Source organism: Mytilus edulis, chromosome 12, assembly GCF_963676685.1.
Source record: "Mytilus edulis chromosome 12, xbMytEdul2.2, whole genome shotgun sequence".
In the NCBI taxonomy this organism is placed as follows: Eukaryota; Metazoa; Mollusca; class Bivalvia; order Mytilida; family Mytilidae; genus Mytilus; species Mytilus edulis.
The window spans coordinates 792,973-817,594 of record NC_092355.1 but is presented as its reverse complement, the minus strand read 5'-3'; the positions used below and the strand labels follow the sequence as shown (position 1 = coordinate 817,594).

The 24,622-nt window shown below is 33.6% G+C and overlaps 1 protein-coding gene and 2 long non-coding RNA genes across 4 annotated transcripts in view; 2 read left to right on the top strand and 1 right to left on the bottom strand.

Moving 5' to 3' along the window:
- LOC139499376 (serine/threonine-protein phosphatase 6 regulatory ankyrin repeat subunit B-like) overlaps nucleotides 1-12,209 on the top strand; it is a 40,862-nt gene extending 28,653 nt beyond the window's left edge. For both annotated transcript variants that reach the window (XM_071288058.1, XM_071288059.1), the window contains one exon: nucleotides 4,256-12,209. In XM_071288058.1, the coding sequence (XP_071144159.1) occupies nucleotides 4,256-8,676 (4,421 nt within the window). In that variant the 3' untranslated portion in view covers nucleotides 8,677-12,209. The remainder of the gene's footprint in view (nucleotides 1-4,255) is intronic.
- Nucleotides 12,210-15,762: 3,553 nt separating this feature from the next.
- LOC139499373 (uncharacterized) lies at nucleotides 15,763-18,412 on the top strand. Its single transcript, XR_011658176.1, has 2 exons — nucleotides 15,763-16,246; nucleotides 18,216-18,412. It is a non-coding gene; the product is annotated as an uncharacterized lncRNA (long non-coding RNA).
- On the bottom strand, nucleotides 18,150-22,472 carry LOC139499372 (uncharacterized). The gene is made up of 2 exons (XR_011658175.1): nucleotides 21,956-22,472; nucleotides 18,150-18,571 (listed from the first exon to the last, which is right to left on the bottom strand). It is a non-coding gene; the product is annotated as an uncharacterized lncRNA (long non-coding RNA).
- Nucleotides 22,473-24,622: the final 2,150 nt, after the last annotated feature.

Below are 24,622 nucleotides of genomic sequence, written 5' to 3'. Positions count from 1 at the left end.
AAAAATATTCCACATTTCAAACTAAAAGACACATTGAAAGAGCTGGTATTGTTTTGTTTCATAAAAGAAAGAATAGCTAACGTAGATATAAGTATCTTTTCTTAGGGAGGGATAAATCCTACTTTGTAAAGAATCCCTCTGATTCAAACAAAAAATTCTCTGAAACTGAAATTATCAAGATGATTTATTTCTTGATTGACAACATATTTATTACGTTTGGATGGCATGTTTTTAACAGACTGGACTGTCAGTATTCCAATGGGAACAAATTGTGCCCTCTTTTTGTAGAAATGTTTCATTATTATTATGAGGCTGACTTCATACAGGAATTTCTTAGAAAGAAAGACAAGAAGTTAGCAATATCCTCAATAATCTTATTACAGTGTTGAATTGGTAACCTTTTAGAATAAGTTTATTTAAAGAAGTGATAAGTTAGATGCTTTATTTCTTGATTGACAACATATTTGTTACGTTCGGAGGACGTGTTTTTCAACAGACTGTCGGCATTCCAATGGGAACAAACTGTGCCCCTCTACTCGCCGACTTGTTTCTTTATTATTATGAGGCTGACTTCATGCAGGAACTTCTTAGGAAGAAAGATAAGAAGTTAGCAATATCCTTTAACTCTACTTTCCGCTATATAGATGATGTTCTTTCACTAAACAATTCAAAATTTGGTGACTATGTGGAACGCATCTATCCAATCGAACTACAAATAAATTATACTACAGATACAGTTAAGTCGGCTTCATATCTTGACTTACATCTAGAAATTGACAATGAGGGTCGGTTGAAAACAAAACTTTACGACAAAAGAGATGATTTCAGCTTTCCAATTGTGAACTTTCCATTTCTAAGTAGCAACATTCCAGCAGCACCTGCATACGGGGTATATATCTCCCAATTGATACGATATTTCCGTGCTTGCATTTCCTATCATGATTTTCTTGATAGAGGTTTGCTGCTCACAAGGAAGCTATTAAACCAAGAGTTCCAAATGGTGAAGTTGAAATCATCCCTTCGTAAATTTTACGGACGCCATCACGAGTTGGTTGACCGTTATGGAATAACCGTTTCACAAATGATATCGGATATGTTCCTTACGTCGTAACTACAATCCCCTTTCCTTTCATGAATATGACCTACCGAATTAGACTATTTACCGGATTTGTAATCACTTAAGCAACACGACGGGTGCCACATGTGGAGCAGGATCTGCCTACCCTTCCGGAGCACCTGAGATCACCCCTAGTTTTTGGTGGGGTTCGTGTTGTTTATTCTTTAGTTTTCTATGTTGTGTCGTGTGTACTATTGTTTTTCTGTTTGTCTTTTTTTATTTTTAGCCATGGCGTTGTCAGTTTGTTTTAGATTTATGAGTTTGACTGTCCCTTTGGTATCTTTCGTCCCTCTTTTACAAGGATCATTTCCGGGCACGGTTAACAACATTTCCGCAGAAACGAGCATGTGCTATCCCGTTTGAAATAAATTTTCTACAGGTACAACCAAACTTCAAAACTAAATTATCATATCTATGGAAAAATTATGTTAAGGTTTTAAGTAATTTATGGTAACGATATCCCTGGTTTATTAATATACCAGTAATACATAGATTACATTAGTTAAAATCAAAAACGTTAAAACAGACACAGGCATAGCGAATGAGCTGTGAAAACACCGTAAGATGGTGCCGAAGGAACATCAACATCTAAACATGGAAAATTAACAATAGGGAACGAAAAATCGTCGCTTTTGTCTTAAATATTAGTGTAGAGTGTCCCGTTTAGGTCCGAAATATCTAAATTTAGGTAAGGACAGTTATCACCATTTAAATTTGATTTATTTAAAGTCAGTTCCTATGGGTACATTTCAGCAGTATAGTGAGAAAATTCTTAATTATTTAACGACAAAACATCTTGAAGATAAAGGTAAGTGTTGTTGAATTTATCAATTAAATGCAATTTCGACCGTTTTTGGTTTACCTTATACAAAACGTATAACCAAAGATATCTACAAATCAAACTTATAAAAGGGTATATATAAACTTGGGTATACTGAAAATTTTACCTTTAAAATCGATTACTGTGTCAAAAAAAAACAATGAGACAAAATTAGTAAGTTCCGGAACTAACAAATGCTATTTCCTCTTAGTCATTTCATTATATATCACATGTTACCTACTACCTTATCTGTATGTTCCGCATCTGACAAGCGCACCACAAAACGGTTCATTCGAGATTGGCTATAATCATGGGTCATACTCACTTGGTTGACCCTTCTTAATTCAATGATTGTCAAATTGTTTCCTATAGTAGTATTTCAATCAGCATGACTTTGTAAACTGACAATACGAATACTAAAAATCTAGACTTAAGGAGGCTCGCGGGTAAAAAAAATCAGTAAATATTAAAACATTTTTTTTTTCATTACACTTTTAGGTCTTACTCGATGGTATGGTACAAAATCAACCCAAAAAATCAATAAGTGTTGGCCCCAGCTGACTTTTAAAATGTTTTTATCATTGAAAAGCTCCAAATTATCTATCAGTGGTAACAAAAAATGCCTCAATTTTGCATTAAATTTAAAATATCTTTTTTAACACATCGATGACATTTATTTTTATTTTTTTTTCAAATAAGCTTTACTTAAACAAAACCATTGTAAAATTTAAGCGATTTCTGTAATTTGGTTTGTTTTTTATTTCGATATTACTTTGTTTCAGCTATTAGTTCAACAGGAAAAAAATACCATCAAGTTTACAAAAATACATGCTTCTTTCAAAGGCAGATTGTGAGCTAAAATGAACGGTGACCCAATAGCTTTATGTTATTTTTCTATTAGGCATGGAAAAAGGTTATTTATAGAAAAATAAGCAAAACCCCATTTTGTAAAAAAATTTTGATCAACACCCGTAAGCCCCCTTAAAATAAGGTATTTATACAGTTTCTCATTTGTTAGCCAACATGACGTAAACATTGCGAATCAAATCATTCACCTTTATTTATAACTTATATAGTACAATGCTGTTGATTAAAAAATATTCCATGTCATACCCTTTTGTTTTCCAAATAATCAATACTTCCAATAATTGATAAGTTCCAGATCTAAGGTATCAAACAGAACTAGTTTGACAGAAGAGAAAACTGTGCCTCTTACATGTCTTATAACCAGCTTGACTGTATCAAATGATATTAACAATATAAAAAATCCAGGCTAAAAAAAGGCTTAAACACAATGAGATACTTTAATTCAGTCACTGACCCGCGATATCGAGGGTGTGTTCTAGTATATACTAACCTTGGACATGCTTTGTAGCTATTTATATTTAATATTTGGTCAGTTCAAAGGTTTTTTTCAGATCTGTCAGTTGTCGATTTAGCCTAAGAATTCTACAATATAAGAGGAAGATGACATTTGACCTTGAATGTTTAACTCAAGGTCAAACACTTGATCTAAGATATGACAACACAATGAATGGACATATTATTTGAATGATTTTATAAGTACTTGCTTGTTTATAGACATGTTCAATGGTTTACAAAGAAATTATGTTATTGTCTTGCTATAAAGTTTATATTTTGAGGGTTTTTTAAACAGGCAGATGTGGTATGCTAGCTCATGAGTCAATTGTCTCTTAAGCACTAGCAAAAAAAAAAATTGCAGGTCATCTTCAAGCCTTCAATAATTATCAAAACCCATATTGTAAATAACGTGAAATAATATGCACCATAGACTAAGTGCACTATAAACAAGGTATTAAATAAAACTGGAAATTAATATATATATGTATATATATATATATCAATATTATATGTTTATAATGCACAATATGTCTTTACATCAAATTAAAAAATGATTTAACTAACATCATGAAATTAGGCGGTAAAAAGAAATGGAGGTGTTCTAAACTTGTTGTCGATTTCCAGTTTTATTTAATACCTTGTTTACAACAAAATATTTCGAGTTCTCTTTTTTTTAAATAAGATTTTATAAAAACAAGTAGATCTGGTATGATACCAAATGAGTCAAGTGTCCTGCAATGCACTAGCATGTACACAAATGCAGGTCCCCAGCAAGCATTCTACAACAATTATAACCAATACCATTAACATGATTAAGTAAAAGTTCCTGCATTGACAAAATATTTCTGAAATTACATACAACAAAAACTAAGTATAATATTTTAAATGATAATGCACAATTCATATAAATAGTGTTGTTTTTTTTATTTTAATCATCTTCTCATATATTGTTTCAGGTCAGATACAAACACAAATAGAAGACTGGGAAAAGCAAGATAAAATGTTTGTGAATACGCGAGCCAGTGATTATGTCATGGAATGTTTACAAGAAAACAGTTGCTTGACAATAACTGCCCCATCAGGGGTAGGAAAATCGTGTATTGCCAGACACACAGCACTTGTGTTAAAGAACAAAGGATACAAAATAATACCAGTGGAATTACCAGCCGACATTAAAACTTATTATCAGCCTGGTAAACATACAGTCTTCATTGTAGATGATATTTGTGGAAATTTCACTGTGAACCAACAACAGATTGATAACTGGAAACAATTGTTACCTGTGATTGACAGAGTTATTGCCGACACGTTTTGTAAGATTATAGTATCGTGTAGGTTACAAGTATATAAAGATGATAAGTTTAATGTATTAGTGCCTTTTAAATCCTGTGAATGTAATTTAATATCAGATAAGTTATGTCTAACAACTGTAGAGAAAACAAATATAGCAAAAACCTATATTGGCACAAGCATGACAGATATTGATGATTTGTCTTTTAAATGTGATTTTTTCCCACTTCTTTGTTCCTTATATCACGAAAAAGAAGATGTAGATGTCAAAGATTATTTCAAAAATCCTTTTGGTGTTTATAAAAGAGAATTAGACAGGTTAAGTGAACATGGTGATGAAGGAAACTATAAAATGTGTAGTCTTGCTTTATGTGTTCTCTTTAATAATCAGCTAAATGAAAAATGGTTCCAAGGTAAAGCGACGGATGAACAACGACAGATAATAAATGACACATGTGAGGCTTGTGAGTTCAACAGTATACCAAAGCCAAAACTAAAGAAAGCACTTGACACTCTAGATGGTACATTTATCTGTAAACAGAATGGTATTTATAAAACTGTACATGACAAACTATTTGATTTCCTTGCTCATTACTTTGGTCAGAAAATGATTGAATGTTTAATAGATCATGGTGATAGTGGTTTAGTACATGAACGTTTCATTTGGCAGACATCACAAACTGACAAGAAACGTAACATAGACTTCATTATTGAAATACCAGATGATTATTTAGTATCATATCTAGAAAGGTTTATAAGGGACTGGTCAGCAGGAAAGGTGAGAGTTATATTCATGAACAACAACTTGAAAGTAGCAGCATTTAGACAAAAGTTATTACAGCACTTAAAACAACTAGACAAAACACAACAAGTAACATTAGCCAACACAAAGGATAAAGTGTTACCAAAAGAGCATCATGGATCAGGTTCTACTCCACTGATACTAACTTGCTATGATGGTTTTATTGATATGGTACAGTGGTTGTTACATAATGATGTGGACGTGGATCAGTGTAGAGATGATGGGGTTACTGGATTGGGCTTTGCAAGTCAGAGAGGACATACTGCTGTAGTAAAGTTACTGTTAGAGAAGGATCCTAATGTTGATGTATGTACCAACAATGGCTGGAGTCCTCTGAATACAGCAAGTGATGAAGGACATACTGATGTAGTAAAGTTATTGTTAGAGAAGAATCCTAGTGTTGACTTATGTTACAAGGATGGCTGTAGTCCTCTGTACTGGGCAAGTAAAAATGGACATACTGCTGTAGTAAAGTTACTGTTAGAAAAGGATCCTAATGTTGATATATGTAACAAGGATGGCTGGAGTCCTCTGTACTGGGCAAGTTTAAAGGGACATACTGCTGTAGTAAAGTTACTGTTAGAGAAGGATCCTAATGTTAATCTTTGTGACGACGATGGCTGGAGTCCTCTGTACTGGGCAAGTAAAAATGGACATACTGATATAGTAAAGCTACTGTTAGAGAAGAATCCTAATGTTGATATATGTAACAACAATGGCTGGAGTCCTCTGAATACAGCAAGTGATGAAGGACATACTGATATAGTAAAGTTACTGTTAGAAAAGGATCCTAATGTTGACCTATGTAACAAGGATGGCTGTAGTCCTCTGTACTGGGCAAGTAAAAATGGACATACTGCTGTAGTAAAGTTACTGTTAGAAAAGGATCCTAATGTTGATATATGTAACAAGGATGGCTGGAGTCCTCTGTACTGGGCAAGTAATAATGGACATACTGCTGTAGTAAAGTTACTGTTAGAGAAGGATCCTAATGTTGATGTATGTACCAACGATGGCTGGAGTCCTCTGAATACAGCAAGTGATAAAGGCCATACAGATATAGTAAAGCTACTGTTAGAGAAGAATCCTAGTGTTGACTTATGTAACAAGGATGGCTGTAGTCCTCTGTACTGGGCAAGTAATAATGGACATACTGCTGTAGTAAAGCTACTGTTAGAGAAGGATCCTAATGTTGATGTATGTACCAATGGTGGCTGGAGTCCTCTGAATACAGCAAGTGTTAAAGGACATACAGATATAGTCAAGTTACTGTTAGAAAAGGATCCTAATGTTGACTTATGTAACAAGGATGGCTGTAGTCCTCTGTACTGGGCAAGTAATAATGGACATACTGCTGTAGTAAAGTTACTGTTAGAGAAGGATCCTAATGTTGATGTATGTACCAACGATGGCTGGAGTCCTTTGAATACAGCAAGTGATGAAGGACATACTGATGTAGTAAAGCTACTGTTAGAGAAGAATCCTAATGTTGATATATGTAACAACAATGGCTGGAGTCCTCTGTACTTGGCAAGTGTTAAAGGACATACAGATATAGTAAAGCTACTGTTAGAGAAGGATCCTAATGTTGATGTTTGTACCAACGATGGCTGGAGTCCTCTGAATACAGCAAGTGTTAAAGGACATACAGATATAGTAAAGCTACTGTTAGAGAAGGATCCTAATGTTGATGTTTGTACCAACGATGGCTTGAGTCCTCTGAATACAGCAAGTGTTAAAGGACATACAGATATGGTAAAGCTACTGTTAGAGAAGAATCCTAATGTTGACTTATGTAACAAGGATGGCTGTAGTCCTCGTAGTCCTCTGTACTGGGCAAGTAAGAATGGACATACTGATGTAGTAAGGTTACTGTTAGAGAAGGATCCTAATGTTGATGTATGTACCAACGATGGCTGGAGTCCTCTGAATACAGCATGTGATGAAGGACATACTGATGTAGTAAAGCTACTGTTAGAGAAGGATCCTAATGTTGATGTATGTACCAACGATGGTTTGAGTCCTCTGAATTCAGCAAGTGTTAAAGGACATACAGATATGGTAAAGCTACTGTTAGAGAAGAATCCTAATGTTGACTTATGTAACAAGGATGGTTGTTGTCCTCTGTACTGGGCAAGTAATAATGAATATACTGATGTAGTAAGGTTACTGTTAGAGAAGAATCCTAATGTTGGTATATGTAACAACAATGGCTGGAGTCCTCTGAATACAGCAAGTGTTAAAGGACATACAGATATAGTAAAGCTACTGTTAGAGAAGGATCCTAATGTTGATGTTTGTACCAACGATGGCTGGAGTCCTCTGAATACAGCAAGTGTTAAAGGACATACAGATATAGTAAAGCTACTGTTAGAGAAGAATCCTAATGTTGATATATGTAACAACAATGGCTGGAGTCCTCTGAATACAGCAAGTTTTAAAGGCCATACAGATATAGTAAAGCTACTGTTAGAGAAGAATCCTAATGTTAACCTATGTAACAAGGATGGCTGTAGTCCTCTGTACTGGGCAAGTAATAATGGACATACTGATGTGGTAAGGTTACTGTTAGAGAAGGATCCTAATGTTGATGTATGTACCAACGATGGCCGGAGTCCTCTGAATACAGCAAGTGATGAAGGACATACTGATATAGTCAAGTTACTGTTAGAAAAGGATCCTAATGTTGACCTATGTAACAAGGATGGCTGTAGTCCTCTGTACTGGGCAAGTAATAATGGACATACTGATGTAGTAAATTTACTGTTAGAGAAAGATCCTAATGTTGACCTATGTAACAACAATGGATGTTGTCCTCTGTACTTGGCAAGTAAGAATGGGCATACTGAAGTAGTAAAATTACTGTTAGAGAAGAATCCTAATGTTGATCTATGTAACAAGAATGGGTGGAGTCCTCTGAATGCAGCAAGTGTTAAAGGACAAACTGATGTAGTAAAGCTACTGTTAGAGAAGAATCCTAATGTTGATCTATGTAACAAGGATGGCTGTAGTCCTCTGTACTGGGCAAGTAATAATGGACATACTGATGTAGTAAATTTACTGTTAGAGAAAGATCCTAATGTTGACCTATGTAACAACAATGGATGTTGTCCTGTGTACTTGGCAAGTAAGAATGGGCATACTGAAGTAGTGAAGTTACTGTTAGAGAAGAATCCTAATATAGATCTGTGTAACAAGGAATTCCGTAGTCCTCTGTCTATGGCAAGTCAGCAGGGACATTCTGATATAGTAAAGTCACTGTTAGAAAAGAATCCCAATGTTTGATCTGTGTAACAATGATGGTTTCACACCACTGATCAGTGCATGTATTCACAACTACATCAGTATAGTACAGCTGTTGATAAAACATAAATCAAACATTGATGCACAGACCTTTGATGGTGGTAGTGCTTTATATTTCAGTGTAAACAGTGGAAACCTAGATATAACACAGTTACTTCTAGAGAACAATGCTGACTGTAATACATGTGGCCCTAGTAAACAGTCAATTATAGACAAAATAAAAAATGATCCAACAAAAACTTTAGATAAATATAAACAGAATTGGTTTTAGATCTCATCAAGAATGCATTACCACGTGTAGCAGATTATATAAGTAAGAAATCAGTAGATTATGTGTTTGATGTGGAAGCTGGTTCTTCTCCATTACACATTGCATGTTTTACGGGTAGGATAGGTGTAGTCCGTTGTCTTCTGGACCACAATGCTAACATAAATATATCAAACGAAAATGGAACGACATCATTATTTTTTGCATGTGAATTAGGACATGAGGATATTGTACGTTTGTTATTGGATAAAGGTGCAGATACTCAGATGTGTAGACTAGATGGAAGTTCCCCTTTACAGATTGCTATAGATAATGGTCATACATCTATAGTAATCCGATTGATTGTAACAGAATGCATGAAGAAGTGGTCAAAACAGACTTGATAGGAAATCCCCTTAAAAGATTGCAACATATAATGGCCATACATATACAGTGATCAGAATGATTGTAACATAATGAATGAAGAAGGATGAAAAACAGACTAGATGTCAAATTTCCTTTAAACAATGCTGCAGATAAAAAACATACATCGATAGTAACAATATCACTCTTGTTCTTTAGTCGGTGGTTCTTAATAACATGCCAGAAAAAACATACAAGGGATGTTGAAATGACAACCTTTTAACTCTAATTTCTTTTGTCAGTTGTTCTTTATGACATGTGAAAAAAACATACAAATGAAGTTGAAATACTTATTTTTAAACTTTAGTTCTTTTGCCTGTGGTTCTTTATGACATGTGAAAAAAAAACAATTGATGTTGAAATGCTTATCTTTTAACTCTAGTTCTTTTTTCAGTCGTTCTGGTGTCACTTGTATTAATTGTTTTACAGGTATGCCCCTTTACAAATGGACATATTTCTGAATATTTCGTTGTCGTTCTTTAATTTTAGTTTACCTCCCCCAAATACTATGACACTTATACAAATGCTTATAATAACAAAATCGAAATTAATTAAGATTGAGTTTTGTCAGTGTTGCGGTTTAGAGTTAAGCCCCATTACAAATGCAAATATTGCTGTATGTTTCGTATATGTTCTCTGTTTTCTGAATAATGTTTGCCTCAACCAAATGTTATGAATCCTATATTCAATTGTTATTCACTTCAAGTACAAATTTGGATTGCTCCACTTTTACTGTTCTTCAGTTATGATCCTGTATAACTATATTGCAGGGGCATACTTTGTGTCCAACAGACAAACTCTCTATGTATATATATATTTGTTTTGTTTTGTTGATTAATGTTTTCTCTTGTGTAACATTTTTACTGCTTGTACTGCATACTTGATGTACTTCATACAAATACAAGTATATACTAACATTATTTTTTGTTATGTTGGTAAATATTTTCTTTTGTGTAACATCTTGACTGATTGTATAGCATATTTTATATACTGTATAAACCTGGAGTTTTCAATTGTATTTGTATTATTATGTTGATTTGTGTTTTCTCTTGTGTGACATACGGTATAAACTGTATATAAATATAGACTTCCATTTTGATTAAATTGCTGTGTCGATTCGTGTTGTCTTTTGAGTAGTATGTCACACTAATATAATTTATACAAATACAGACAACCATTATATTTGTGTCGTTATGTTGATTCGTATTTTCTCTTGAGTAACATCTCTACTTTTTGTATGCGATTCTTTTTATAATGTTTACAAATGTATATTACCATTTTGATGTTATTGATAGTTATTTCGTGTTTTCTCTTGTGTAACATCTCTACTGATTGTATGACATAGTTTATATACTGTATACACATATAGACTTCCAATTTGCGTTTATTGCTATGTTGATCCATGATATCTTGTGTGTATTAACTATTTCATTTGTGTTTGATAACATGACAAATCCCTCTATTCCGTATGTTGTTGTGATGTTGGGGTACTGTCTTATACCAAGATATGAACTGCATAAGATAAAAATTGATGGACATGCACTCATACCACATTTAAATTTCTATCTCAGTCAGTTCATATTTTGTTCGTAATAGAAATACCCTTATGGAACTGAAACGTTTGCCGCAAACTTGTAGCTAACTAGCTGCAATCTTGCGACAAATGAAAAGGTTGCAGAAACACACAAAATAGGCATTTCGGTTCAATAATAAAGGATATTCAATATGTTATTTTTTAAGTACAAATAATTCATAGAACTGCATGTTTTAATCAAAATAATTAATGTCACCATCATACATGATTAGGAAATTAGCTATTATAAGTTTAACTTTTGCAATTGATTAAATGTTTACATCCAAGCTCTTTTGTTCTTCGAGGGATGATCTGAGCCAGATCAACTCTGCCAGATCACCCCAGCTTGAGTTTCTTTGTTTTGCATGCTTTCCTATGTTCTGTTATATTTTGGCGGGAATGTCAAATCCACTATAAAACTTAGATTTAATTATACGGTTAAGACTATCTTTTAAAAGTTACGTAGAAAAAATCCAGTGTCTTTGCTGGGAATCGAACTCAAGACCTTCAGCCTATCAGCCCACGACACATTCCCCTACACCAGTCCTGAACACCAATTATTAGTAATTTAACATACTTAAAGGAAGCAAGATATTTGCATACGTGGGGCAAACCTTTTTTCGGTGGGGTAAAATATATTTTAAAGGTTGTGTGGCGTTCTAAACTAAATTTTATGAATTGTAAAAGGTTTGTCGTCTAATCTTAAACAAATGGGATGTAAAATAGTTATCCCACTCGGACCTGGTGTATCAGTGTTAGATCACCCTCTGGCCTCCGGCCATTGGGGTGATTTTACACTGACACACCGCGTCCTCGTGGGATAACTATTAAGTACTGTACCGTGTTTATTAAAACTAAGTCCATAATGGCATTTCAATTTGTGCCTGTTGCTTGATTTTCATTTTATCTCTCCTTAAAAAATATCTAAAAATAAAAGTGTGTATGCCCACCTTGCTATGAAAAAGTATTGATTATACTTGTTTCGTCACTTTTATAATTTTGTAAAGAATTTTTAGCATGACAGCTCCGACAGTTTTTATGAAATCTCCTGAAAGATGCTAATGTCCAACATCACAACTTTTACTGTGTTAAGGTAAGAAATGCAGACTAATTAACAGCTTAATTCCTTGTAAGATTATATCAAAATCAACTTACAAATACATGTAGTGTAATGATTCAATGGTTTCATGTATCTGTATTGTTTACATTGTAATATAGAAATACATTCTGTTAATATAATTATAATCATAATAAAAACATTTATTAGTATTATTCTGTGTTTTAGTTACCTGATATATTTGTTAAAATGACTATTTCACCCCTAGGTTTTGGTGGGGTTCGTGTTGTTTATTCTTTGGTTTTCTATGTTGTGTCATGTGTACTATTGTTTGTTTGTTTGTCTTTTTTCATTTTAAGCCATGGCGTTGTCAGTTTGTTTTAGATTTATGAGTTTGACTGTCCCTTTGGTATCTTCCGTCCCTCTTTCAGATGGTTCTGTATCAATGTGAATTTGATTCATCATTGTAGTGGGTTTACACACTATTCCTTGGATACACATGATAAATGTGGAGATGTATTCCTCATTTTCACTTATCAGTTAACATTTCGTTGCATAATGACAAAATGTGCAATAAACATGTGCATCCACCTGGGAACTGAGTTACTTAATCATATCAATATCATGAAAGATGTCTAGGAGTCAGCATTCCATTTTACAAGACAAAATATTTCAATCCTTAATGTCCTTTATTTTCCCATTATGTATTGTGAAGAGCATCATTCCCTGAATGTATTAGTACAAAGAAATAGTTGGAAAGGCGGCCAGGTTTGAAAATTCAAGCCCATCCAAGGTAAGAATTTATAGAAAAATACTTATTGGTGTTCTATCCTGTTATAGCCTTTTTTTACACTTTCTGAGAATATTTTTAAGTGTGCACCACAACATTAAGTGTGTTTTTATATCATCTTTTTAAAAGTTATATGTCACAGGAAATACACTTACATTTAATGTGATAAAAAGGACAAAAACTATCGCGTAATTCCTTTCTGTTACGTTCTGTCATGTTACCTGATCAAAAGTAACAGCATAACCATCATCAGTAACAGGAAGGATGTTCAAGACAATTTCACTGAAGAATCGAACAGTTAATCTTCTATTTGCCAACCATTTCATTTAATATAAGTTATCACCCCATATCAAATAAATTTCAAAATAATATACAGTATATTGAATAAAAAAATAGGTTTTTTGCTTTTGATAACAGCAGAGAACATTGTGCAATTCTAGTATAGTAGATAGTAACAGAAAGGAATTTATTTTAGAATTTTTCATTACCTGGGCACTTACAGTTTCAAAGGATAAATGACATTGTTTGCTGTTATCTTTCCAATTGTGACCAATCTAAAATGATTTATTTTTCTTCAACTTTAAAATAAAGCAGAAAAATCCTTTCTGTTACCAACTCTGTCCTGTTACCGTTGTCCTGTTACTCAAGATTCTTTCATGTTACCGACATATCTGACTATATTTAAGTATATTTCTAAACCTTTTGTATTGCAAATGCTAAAATCAATAATTGGCATTTGACAAACTATTGCAGGATATACTAGTAAACCACTAATAGTGTCTTAAACTTATTCCTTATTCCCATTAGAAACTTTTTAAAATTGATTCACTTTGGTCAATGTTGGTAACAGGAAAGAACTGGATTTTTTTTGTACCATTTTTTAAATTGCCATTGTTTCCTTATTAAACAAGTATTTGAATTACAGACCACAGTTCCTAGATCCCCAATGTGTGTTCTTCGATTTGTGCTATAAAAAATACCGGGTCTAAAGATTTTTTTTTTGTTTTTTCTTATTGCCAAAAACTAGACTTTTTCAGATATTGTCTCATATACACGAAAGCAAAACAGCATGGAAATGACCCCTTTATATTTAACAAGTCCAAGTTACATGCTTTAACCATCAAGTGATCAATTATTCTGATATCCGCTAGACTACTCTTGGTCCGAAGAAGATCACTATTGGTATCGGGTTAGTTGGTAAAGTTTAAGATTCATAGATAGACTGAAAATTTGGAAAGTGATTGTTTCAATTCAGTATCTTTTGAGTCAATAATTTGTTGGGGATTCAGTGTTTTGTAGTTTTAATCTTTTTTGGGTCAGAGGTTAATGTCACAGTGGTTATCAATAGACTGAAATTATTGTTGACTCTGATTTTAAAGTTTACGGACCTAAAACTGTTTTCAATCTAAGAGTTTTCCAAGCCAGTAATCCAACCACTTATCAATGACAATATTATTAGAAGGCATACGTTTTTGTGAACACCAAGAAGGCATTTGAGTTTTCAGAACAGTAATTAAATTCCCCTTTAATTAATTGTGTTTGTATCGAGTGCACTTATGTGTCAAAACAATCACCTTTGGTAGTCTGGTGCTAATGTACTAACCGGAGAGTGTTGTGGCCGTTAGATTGACCCAAAGCAGGTCCAAAGACTTGAACAATGGTATTTGCTTTATATCTGCTAGAATTCAGCATTAAGAAGTTAAAGAAAGGATTGAGAATACTAAGAATTTTCTGTGGACTATAACCTTTTGATAAAGAAATAAAATCTGGCCTGGTTTGTGGCTTTACTTTATATGGAACCTTTATATCGAGCCTACATCGTGATCCCCCTTTCTGTCGTATAAGTTTTTAGTTTGTAGTTAATATGAAAATAAAAAAAAATATGCGATTTTCATTACAACTGTACACCTGAAATCAAATGATGTAGTTGTAAGCAATATTATGTCACCGTACGGTTTCAACAATGAGCAAAAAGTAAAATCACAAACATACTGAGCTCCGACTAAAAATTAAAAACGAAAAGTCCCTTATTAATCAAATTGAAAAATCAAAAGCTCAAACACATCAAACGAATTGATAACAACTGGCATATTACTGACTTGGTATATACGTTTTTCTATGTAGAAAATGGAGGATAAAAGCTGGTTATATAGCTAGCCAAAGCTCTCACTTGTATGACAGTTGCATCACATTCCATTATATTGACAACGATGTATGGAAAAAAGATATTGTAATGTTAATTATAAAAGGCCCCGACATACATGATAAAATACGTAAAAACAATTCCAACGAGACAATCAATGACGTGATTCATTTTCAGAGAAGAAAACAAATATAGATAGCACCCAACGACCATGGAATCGCAGTCTTCTGACTCTGGATGTGTGGGTTTATACATGTTTGGGTGATACCAACCCTTTCCCTAAATTCAGATAGTGGTGTAACATCCAAACAAAGGAAATAAGGGGATTTGACATGAGCATTAAATGCAATCGTTACCAGTTAATCTCACCTTGATGTGTTTATGAATGGATTTATATGATCAACTGGAACTATTGTGCTCACTCTCCGTTAAAAGTCAAATAGCATCAACATGTCTTTGTCCTTATATGTAGTGTTTGCAACTGGACAATAAACACGAATTCTTCACCATCTTCAATTCATACACTTATCCTGTCTTGTCCGTTACAAAATGAATGAGCATTACTTAAACAAGATATTTCAAACCTGACACTACTGTCATTTTGTTAGCTTTAAAAGACAAAGTAATCAACTGTTTCCACAGTGATTCAGAGAAATATATTTACTCCGTATGTATGTGCTTCAAAAATAAATCTTTAATTTAACTTAATACTTTCCTGAATTGTGTGAATATTCATATGTATGCAACGAATATATAAATTAAGTTCCATAAAAGGATAATTGAGATTCATAACAAATTAAACTTTATAGTTTCAACGGAACAATAATGCTTAAAGGTGAAATGCAAAGGTTTTTAAAAACTTTTTTTGTTTCATATTTTAATAAATTGGTTAAAATAAATACTAAAAAAAATATTGGTAGTCGTTTGTGTGTCCTCGTTATACCTATAAAACAGGTAACTTCATTGTTCATCGGGGAAAGTGCAACATGATTATCTCCCTTTGTTCCGGAATGCTGGTGACGTCATATGTGTCCTCTCATTATGTAAACAAACAAGCATGGCCGCGAATATGTGAACGACAATACAACGATACAACTATGGACTATCGATTCACAGACGATGAACGTGAACAGATAGACATTCCCAAGGTTAAACTAACTATGTCAGTACAATCATACATGCTGAACCTGTAAGTCAGAGCCAGAGGATTGCCGGTGCTGAATCGGTAACTGGATAAAGAAGCCAACATTTTCTACATCCGATGGTGAAGATGGAAACGAAATAGATCTTTAACAGACTGTCGGCTTCAAACTTTCATGGTGCGTAAATTAGATAGTAAAATAATGTATTTCGGCATACTTTTTGTGAGTCCGAGATTACTCTGACATCCAACGGCTGTTCTGTCAGACATCGAGAGACAAGCTTAGGCCCTCGTCACGATATAAGTAGGTTGGTAAACACAGTTAATGTACATTGCGACCTTTAGCTGTTGAGGGAGGGGTTGGCAGGGAACATGCGAAATTGAGGGGGAGTAGGGAGATGGAATTGGATGGGTTAGGGAAGAGGAAAATTATCAAAAGACTCCTGCTCACCCCTCTTTAATTAAAGTTGAGATAAAAAGGAAAAAAGGGGTGGGGTGGAGATTTTGTTTGATTTGATTGAAAAAGAAGGCCAGAAATGGAAATGTCTTCAAATGATACTATCAATTCTCCCTCTCTGTATGATATACATCATTACATGTACAATATATTTATTACAATATAGTGGGTAATATAAACAAAAGCAATTGTGTGGTAATTTGTACAGTGAATCTACATGTGTGCATATAATATATATACATGTATGTAGACAATTTTTGTCATGAATTATTGAACACCTCTGAATAAATTATATTTATGGTCACTAGTCAGTCCTAATTTTAAACAACTTTGCACATTTACAGTACTTTAATACATGAGTTGATGAAATATCTTCATACATGTACATTTGTGTACATTGTATGTCTCTGGTGTGATGTACTTGTATATATATATATCAACACATGGGGAGGGTGGGTGCATGTTTGATCATATTGATTCGTTTAAATTAATTTTAACTGTTTAAGTTGTGAATGGAATAAATTAAGAAAATATATTTCTCTCTTATTTTAAATTCAATACATGATGATTGATCAACATATATGGCAAACTTGCTACAGTAAGAGACTGTTGCATTTATGCTTAATAATTTGCTTGAACAGAGCGATTCTCTCTATAAACTCCATCTCATAAATATAAAAGTATTTAGAAAACTTGTTAATGAAAGTCATGGCTTTGTTTGTAATCAATTGCACTTTGTAACAGTATTACATTTGTAATACACTTGACACATGTACATTGTACATGATAAACATGATAAAGCCCAAGTTAATTGGGTTAAGCTCTTGTAGAGTTGATATACTTATATCCCTCTTGATTGATTGATTTTGTCCAACCCAAACAATACCTTCTTGTGCATGTTGTATTATGAATACATTGTACATGGGTGAATACCTTCAAGAACTAATCCATTTAATCCAAATCATATGATTCATGAGTAAGTATATGGTCACATTTCTTAATTATGCCAGTAGCAAGTAACCCCTCATTATACACTAACTTGTACTACTTAAATGACTATATTCTTTTATTGTGCCAACACAAACCTGTCAATTACCCTGTATGGAATCTAGTTTTCTTGAAAGTTCCCATTTCTTGGTCTCCTAATGACAAACTGTTGTATTGTTAATATTTAAAGACAAGAAGTTAATTTTCTGTGATTAGGTTTTTAACATACAAATTCAATTACAAACAATGAATATCACTTGCATTTATTTGTGACTGGCACAGAGACTGATGCATACAGAGCAATTCATGTTCAGTTTTCATAGATTTTTATACCAGCAGCTATTTCAGAAGCACCAGTAAATGTAAATTTTGTATATAATTTCTGTGCCATTTGGCCTCTTGTGTATTGTTGTCTCATTGACACCCATTCCACTACTTCCCTACTCGAGCTATAATAAGATTACAGTTGATAATTATAAAGTAAGATTTTGTACTTGATTTTTAAATCCTTATCAAGTTTCAAAAGAGTAAATAAACAGCCATATGATTTTTACTACTAAATATGTATGAATAAAGAAGATGTGGGATATACATACATGTATATTGGATAGCAACCAAACAAAAATAACTAAGACACTTTGTAAAATTTCATTTTTAAAATAAGTTTTCACATGTCTCACTGAATAGTTTTTTTTGTTTTCAGAAATAACAGATATTTGTCACAAAGAAGATTTACCATGTACTAGGAGAAATATATGAGTTGTGTTGCCATCAGGTGTTGTTTGCAAAATAAGGGAACAGTTCCAAGTTGAACAATTAACAAACGTTAAATAGCCCTAATGACCACACAAAGAGTCAAATTATATTAACTATATTGATAATAAAATTTTATCACATTTATTCATTGTTTAATTTATTTATAAGTGGTCTCCTTTTCTTGTCTGTTTGCCTGATTTGCTAGAAGGGGTTGCTCAGCCAGTCTTTTATAAACTGCTGCTACAAATGTATATCTAAGCCACTTTTGTATGAAGGATACTTCCATAAGTTCATGCACATTACCTTTAAAAATAAATAAAAAGAGAATTAGTCTTGTTCAATTGAAAAAACAATTTGATTTGCATAGGAACAACAAAGCTTGAATCTTTCAGCATGGTTTATAATTATGGACAACTTTCATTGGATGCCAGACTACTAATGGATTTGTTTAAATGATAACACCATAATATGTACTTTCTGCATCATTTAGTCTCTGGTGGAGAGATGTCTCATTGGAAATCATATCTCATTTTCTTATTTCTATATGTGTTAATTAATCAGTTTCAAATTAATGTGACTGACTAGAAAACATAATGCCCATCTACTACTGTCATAGACATGTGAACAAAAACAAGAGAAACTATAAATAAAGCAGGAATGAATATAAAAATAGAAGATCTGGTATGATTTCCAATAAGGCAACTCTCCAGAAAAGACAAACTATCATAGAAATTAACTATAGGTCATCGTACAGCCTTCAACAATGAGCAAAGCCCATACCACATAGTAAGCTATAGAAGGTCCCATTGACAAATTTAAAACAATTCAAAAGAGAAAACTGATGGCCTAATTTATGTACAAAAAATGAACGAAAAACAAATATTTAACAAATTAACAAACAACATCCACTGAATTACAGGCTCCTGACACAGAGAGGACATGACCGTATATCCCAACAACAAAAAGACTAATTACTTATCTGAGAGTACTGACAGTTACTGACAACTAATAAAAGTCTTATATATCTTTGAATCCAATTATCTTTTCTTTTTCTATCCCAATTCTTCTTATTCTTTTTTTATGAAAAAAGGGGGGGGGGGCTTGTTTAATGATTGCCATACAAAGTTGGCTTAGGTTCATTCTTAAGTTCTGTAAATTGACTTGATAGTTGTATACAGCCTTGTTGTTTTATTACTCATTCAAGGTTTTATACTGACATGTACATGTACCAGGGGCGGATCCAGAAAATTTAGAAAAGGGGGGGTGGGATTTTTGAGACCTTTTTCGGGCTAAAAAACATAAAATAAGTGTTAAATGTACTTTTTTAAACGGTTCCTGACGTGGGACATTTATATTTTAATGTTGCTGTATAGTGTAAGAGTTGGACATTTTTGATTCTTGTTGTAAACAATATTTACGCCAGGCTATTCGATGAAATTTACAATACCACCGACATGAGATTAAAAAGACAAACAAGCATTTTTATCCAAATGTTTGGTTGATATATGTTTCACCCATCAAAATTAAGCGAAGTGAGGGATTCCAAATCAACCAAAAGGCTACGAATGAGTTTGTAATGACAGCGAATTTATGAATGACGGTCGACAAATAGAGACATAAAGGCCCCATCCAGTCGGCAGGTTGCAGCCCTGGTCTTGAAAAAAGTATTCAATATATCAGTTCAGCGAAACAGACATTCAAACGCCCGGCCCCAAAAAATACGCCCGTTTTTTATTCATCATGTTCATTTAATGCTATCGGCTATATTATTCTGTTGGAAATTTTCGTTTCTAATAGCGAAAAAGTAGACAAGATTATCATTTTTAATCCAGATACGGCCAGAATTTTTGTTTTAAGGCAAAAATCAGAGTCAAATATCTCAGACTGCCTCCTCAAACCAATGGAACTTTTTCATCATCGGAGAGTGTAACAGAGTAAACCTTTCTGTTTGGTGGAATTGTGAAATAGAAGTCAATGGGGTTTTTTTTTTCTGCGCAAACTTTTTTTTTCGCCTTCGGCGAAAAACAATCTATTTTTTTTAGCGACAAACCGAAAACTATTTTTTTCTTTCAATTTTAACATTACATATAGTGGCAGCTGAGGGTGAAACAAACATTTTTTTTCTCAGGGTCCAAAACAAAATATTTATTTCACCAAAACCTGGAAACAAACTTTTTTTTCCCAAAAAAACATAGTTCCCCCCCCCCCCCCCCCCCCAGAAAATCAAATGGTTGCTGCCTTACTGTAATTTGAAATTCAAAACGGCTGGGTGACGTTTTTTCGACGAACTGGTCAACACCACCATAGCGAATCCCATGTTTTGATGCGACTGTCATACAAATTAAAGGCTTAGCGCTAAAAAAAAACAGGTTCAATTCACCATTGTCTACATTGGCTGTACCAAGTCAGGAATATGACAGTTGTCCATTCGTTTGTTGGGTTTTATAATTTGATTTTGCCATTTGATAATGGACTTTCCGTTTTGTATTTTCCTCTGAGTTCAGGATTTTTGTGATTTTTCTTTTGACACGATCATTAAATACCAGCGAAAAATATCTTTATTAAGTAAAGAATTGTCGCATAAAGATTACACGGGAAATGGCAATGGTCACAAAGTCTAGTAGTCTGATTAATCAGTTTTCAAAAAAAAAAAAAGTCCAATCAAAAAAGGGGGGGTGTACACCCTCTACGCCCCTCTCTGGATCCGCTACTATGTACACTGTAGGTGAAGTACATTGTATATCATTTTTATTGAGCCTTCGAAAAATCGATACTTAGTGATCCTACATTCTGTTGGTGGCATCGTTGTCGTGCACAAATATTTTGTGGTCAAAGTTTTTAAAATATTAATTACTTTCTTAAATTGGCCTGGATTTCTACCAAACTTGGACAGAAGCTTCAAGATACAGCAGCTCATGATCCTAAAATAGTACATAGAATATAGAAGTAAATTTTGTTAAAAAAAAATCCATTTTTTCGCTATTTTACTTATAAATAGACTTAGTGTTTCTGTCAGTTAACATTACATGTACAGTCTGCAGTTCAAGTTTTTATATTTCAATATTTATTTGATTCAATAACTATCCTGGGTTTTTACCAAACTTGGACAGAAGCTGCTCACAATATAAAGATAGAATCAAGTGGATTTTTTAATCATTTTTTCCCTCCTTTTTGTCCAGCCTGCAATTAACAGCAAAAGTAGGCGAGACACTGTGGAATCCTTATATATTTTTTTAATACTATATATACATAAATGAGACAGCAACCTATCAGCAAACTATATTTTGAAGGTTTAATGTTTTCCTGGTATATATAAGCCCCTCCCCCTTTTATAGAAAAAGATCAGTGATTGACTTTCAAACCTACCACTATTTTGTTATCAGTCTTAGAAAACATTTCAAATGCCTGTATTTGGTCTGTATTACATGAAACTGCAAGAGACACACTGATGTTCATTTACTTTATGCAGGTCTACTATGACTTCTAAACAATGTTACATTTTACAGCCTCGAAGTTAAAATATATAGTTTAAACTGTACATGGTCCCAGTCTATGTAGATCGAGCTCCAATAAAAATAATCCTAACCCGGCAAATTATAAACACAAATGATGCCTACCCTGCCTTTATTTAAGAACCATATATGCCTTACGAATAATGAAATATATTACTTTGTAATATAGATATACCTCTATTCTAATCTCCGTCGTTTTCCTATGGCTATGTGTTCTAGATGCATACTTGGGCTGGCTCCCTGCAGGAAGGGCAGACGTCTGTTCTTGCCGTCTTGTCATAATTAATAAAACATTTGCTTTCAGTCTTATTCTGTTTTGGTGTCAATGTGACTTTGTCATGAACGAGGCAATCCTTGCATCAATAACAAATTGATCAAAATAAAGTGTTTGGGGTCATAATCTGGAATGCTCCGTTGAACGAAGTTCTTCACCTTCTGTCCTGTCCAACTCTTTCGTCTTTATTGGTATATTGGAAATGTAAACAAACATAATCCCTGACCCGATCCAGTATTACAGTTGTATGCAACACAAAACACCATAGCCGGTTAACGTTGTTTACAAGTTTACGTTCTAACACATGTATTCGATACCAATGTAACAAAGGACTCATATGACGTCACAGCGAGAAGGAAATAAAGGGAGATAAACAAGGTTGGTATTTCCCGTATTTTTCGAAACCAATATTTACTTGTTATTTTTAGTACCAACGAGGTTTGGAATTATTGTATAAATATAAATTTCAACATTTTAAACCTAAATTCTTGCGATTTACACCTTTTGCTCAATTTTTTTTCTACCTTTGCATTTCATCTTTAAGCGTTCAAATGCAAAATAATGTAATTCTTAACCATAACAAAAATATGTGATATGTTTGCAACGAGAAACAACATGAAACAGAAAATAACAACTACAGGAATCCGGAGGACCTTCAAAAATGCGCAAAGTCTATACCGTATAGTCAGCTATAAAAGGCTCCGAAATGACAAATGACAATTCAAAGGAGAAAATTAACGGCCTGGTTTTGTACAACATGTATGTAGACGTCTTTTCCGGCTTATTTGTATTTTGCATTTAATGTTTCATTCATTTAAGACCAATCAAAGAGTGGAAGCCGAGAACGTATTCACTTTTATAATAGGCCAACATTGAACATTTTGAATTAAATACTGAAATATAATTGATTTTCAAATTCCTTAAAATTAATTTTAATATACAAAAATAATGCTTTTTGAAATAAAATGGAATAGTCGACACGTATTATGACAAGCTGTCCGTTTGTGACGTTTAATAAAAACATATCTATAGTATAGTATAGTATGAATATTTAGATGTAAGGCAGTGGCATAGTTGATTTTGATTTTTATTTGTATTAAAAAGAGAGACGAAAGATACCGAAGTGACATTCAAAATCAAAAGTCCACAATAAACTGATCGCCATGGCTTGAGCAGTAAAACAGTGCACAAAACACAACATAGAAAATTTAGTCGGGGGTTCCACTCCGTTTAGAATTGTCTCACCTTTACGCGAACATTTTTTTTAATAGCGACAATGGACGCCAATGTAAGGTTGTCACAATGTCAATTAAATATCTGGAAAACCGATAAATACCCACATAGCAGTATTACATGACAGTTGTATGTCAATAGACAAATACATCTACTTGCTGTAAAGCATCATGTTACGATACTATAAATATGGCTTTCGTCAGCATAAAAAAATCAATCTGATAGAATTTTCGGATGAACGGACAAACATCAAAACAAATAACAGTGTATGGTAAAATGTGGAGCAAATCATGACTGATAGATGTATACATCAATACCAGAGACAAAATAAAGTGTCATGTAGTTCTTTTCATGACGGCTATACTGTAACAATTCATAGTACGATCTAGATCTCCCAATGATAAATAGCATTCCACACCAGTTACAATTTATGCTGCTATAAAGAGCTCGTCATAACAGCCATAATATAGCACCAATAACACTGTATGGTGCCATGTAGAGCTCATCATGACGGACAGACCTTAACGTGAGTAACATAGAACAGTGCCATGTAGAGCTCATCATGGCGGACAGACTTCAACACAAGTAACAATGTATGGTGCCATGTAAAGGTCATCATAACGAACAGACTTTAACACTACATGTAGTAACAATGTATAGTGTCATGTAGAGCTTATCATGGCGGACAGACTTCAACACGAGTAACAATGTAGGGTGCTATGTAGGGCTCATAATTGCGAACAGACTTCAAAACGAGTTACAATGTACAGTGCCATGTAGAGCTTATAATGATGAACAGACTTCAACACGAGTAACAATTCATGGTGCCATTCAGAGCTCATAATAACAAACAGACCTCAACACGAATTACAATGTACAGTGTCATGTAGAGCTCATAATGACGAACAAACTTCATTCAACACGAGTAACAATGAACAGTGCCATGTAGAGCTCATATTGACGAACAGACTTCAACACGAGTAACAATGTACAGTGCCATTGTTGTGATCCGAGCATATACTTTATAATACAAGAACAATATATGAAACTCACCAGGATTAATGCAGGTGATACAGCAATTAATACACAAAATACAGTTATAATATAAACAATCAATGCAATCAACAAATGTCAATATACGATCATTGCATGTGGTTATAGGTGAAGAGTTCGAATCTTGCGTTATGTGTACTACGTCACGGATTAATGTTATTGTACATATACAAGATAGAATGGTTCAGTACTATATATTGGTGGTCAGCACCACAATCAACCCATCTCAGTAGAACTAGACCAGGGGTAAATAAAACGACTAGACATAACGCACTGTCTGTG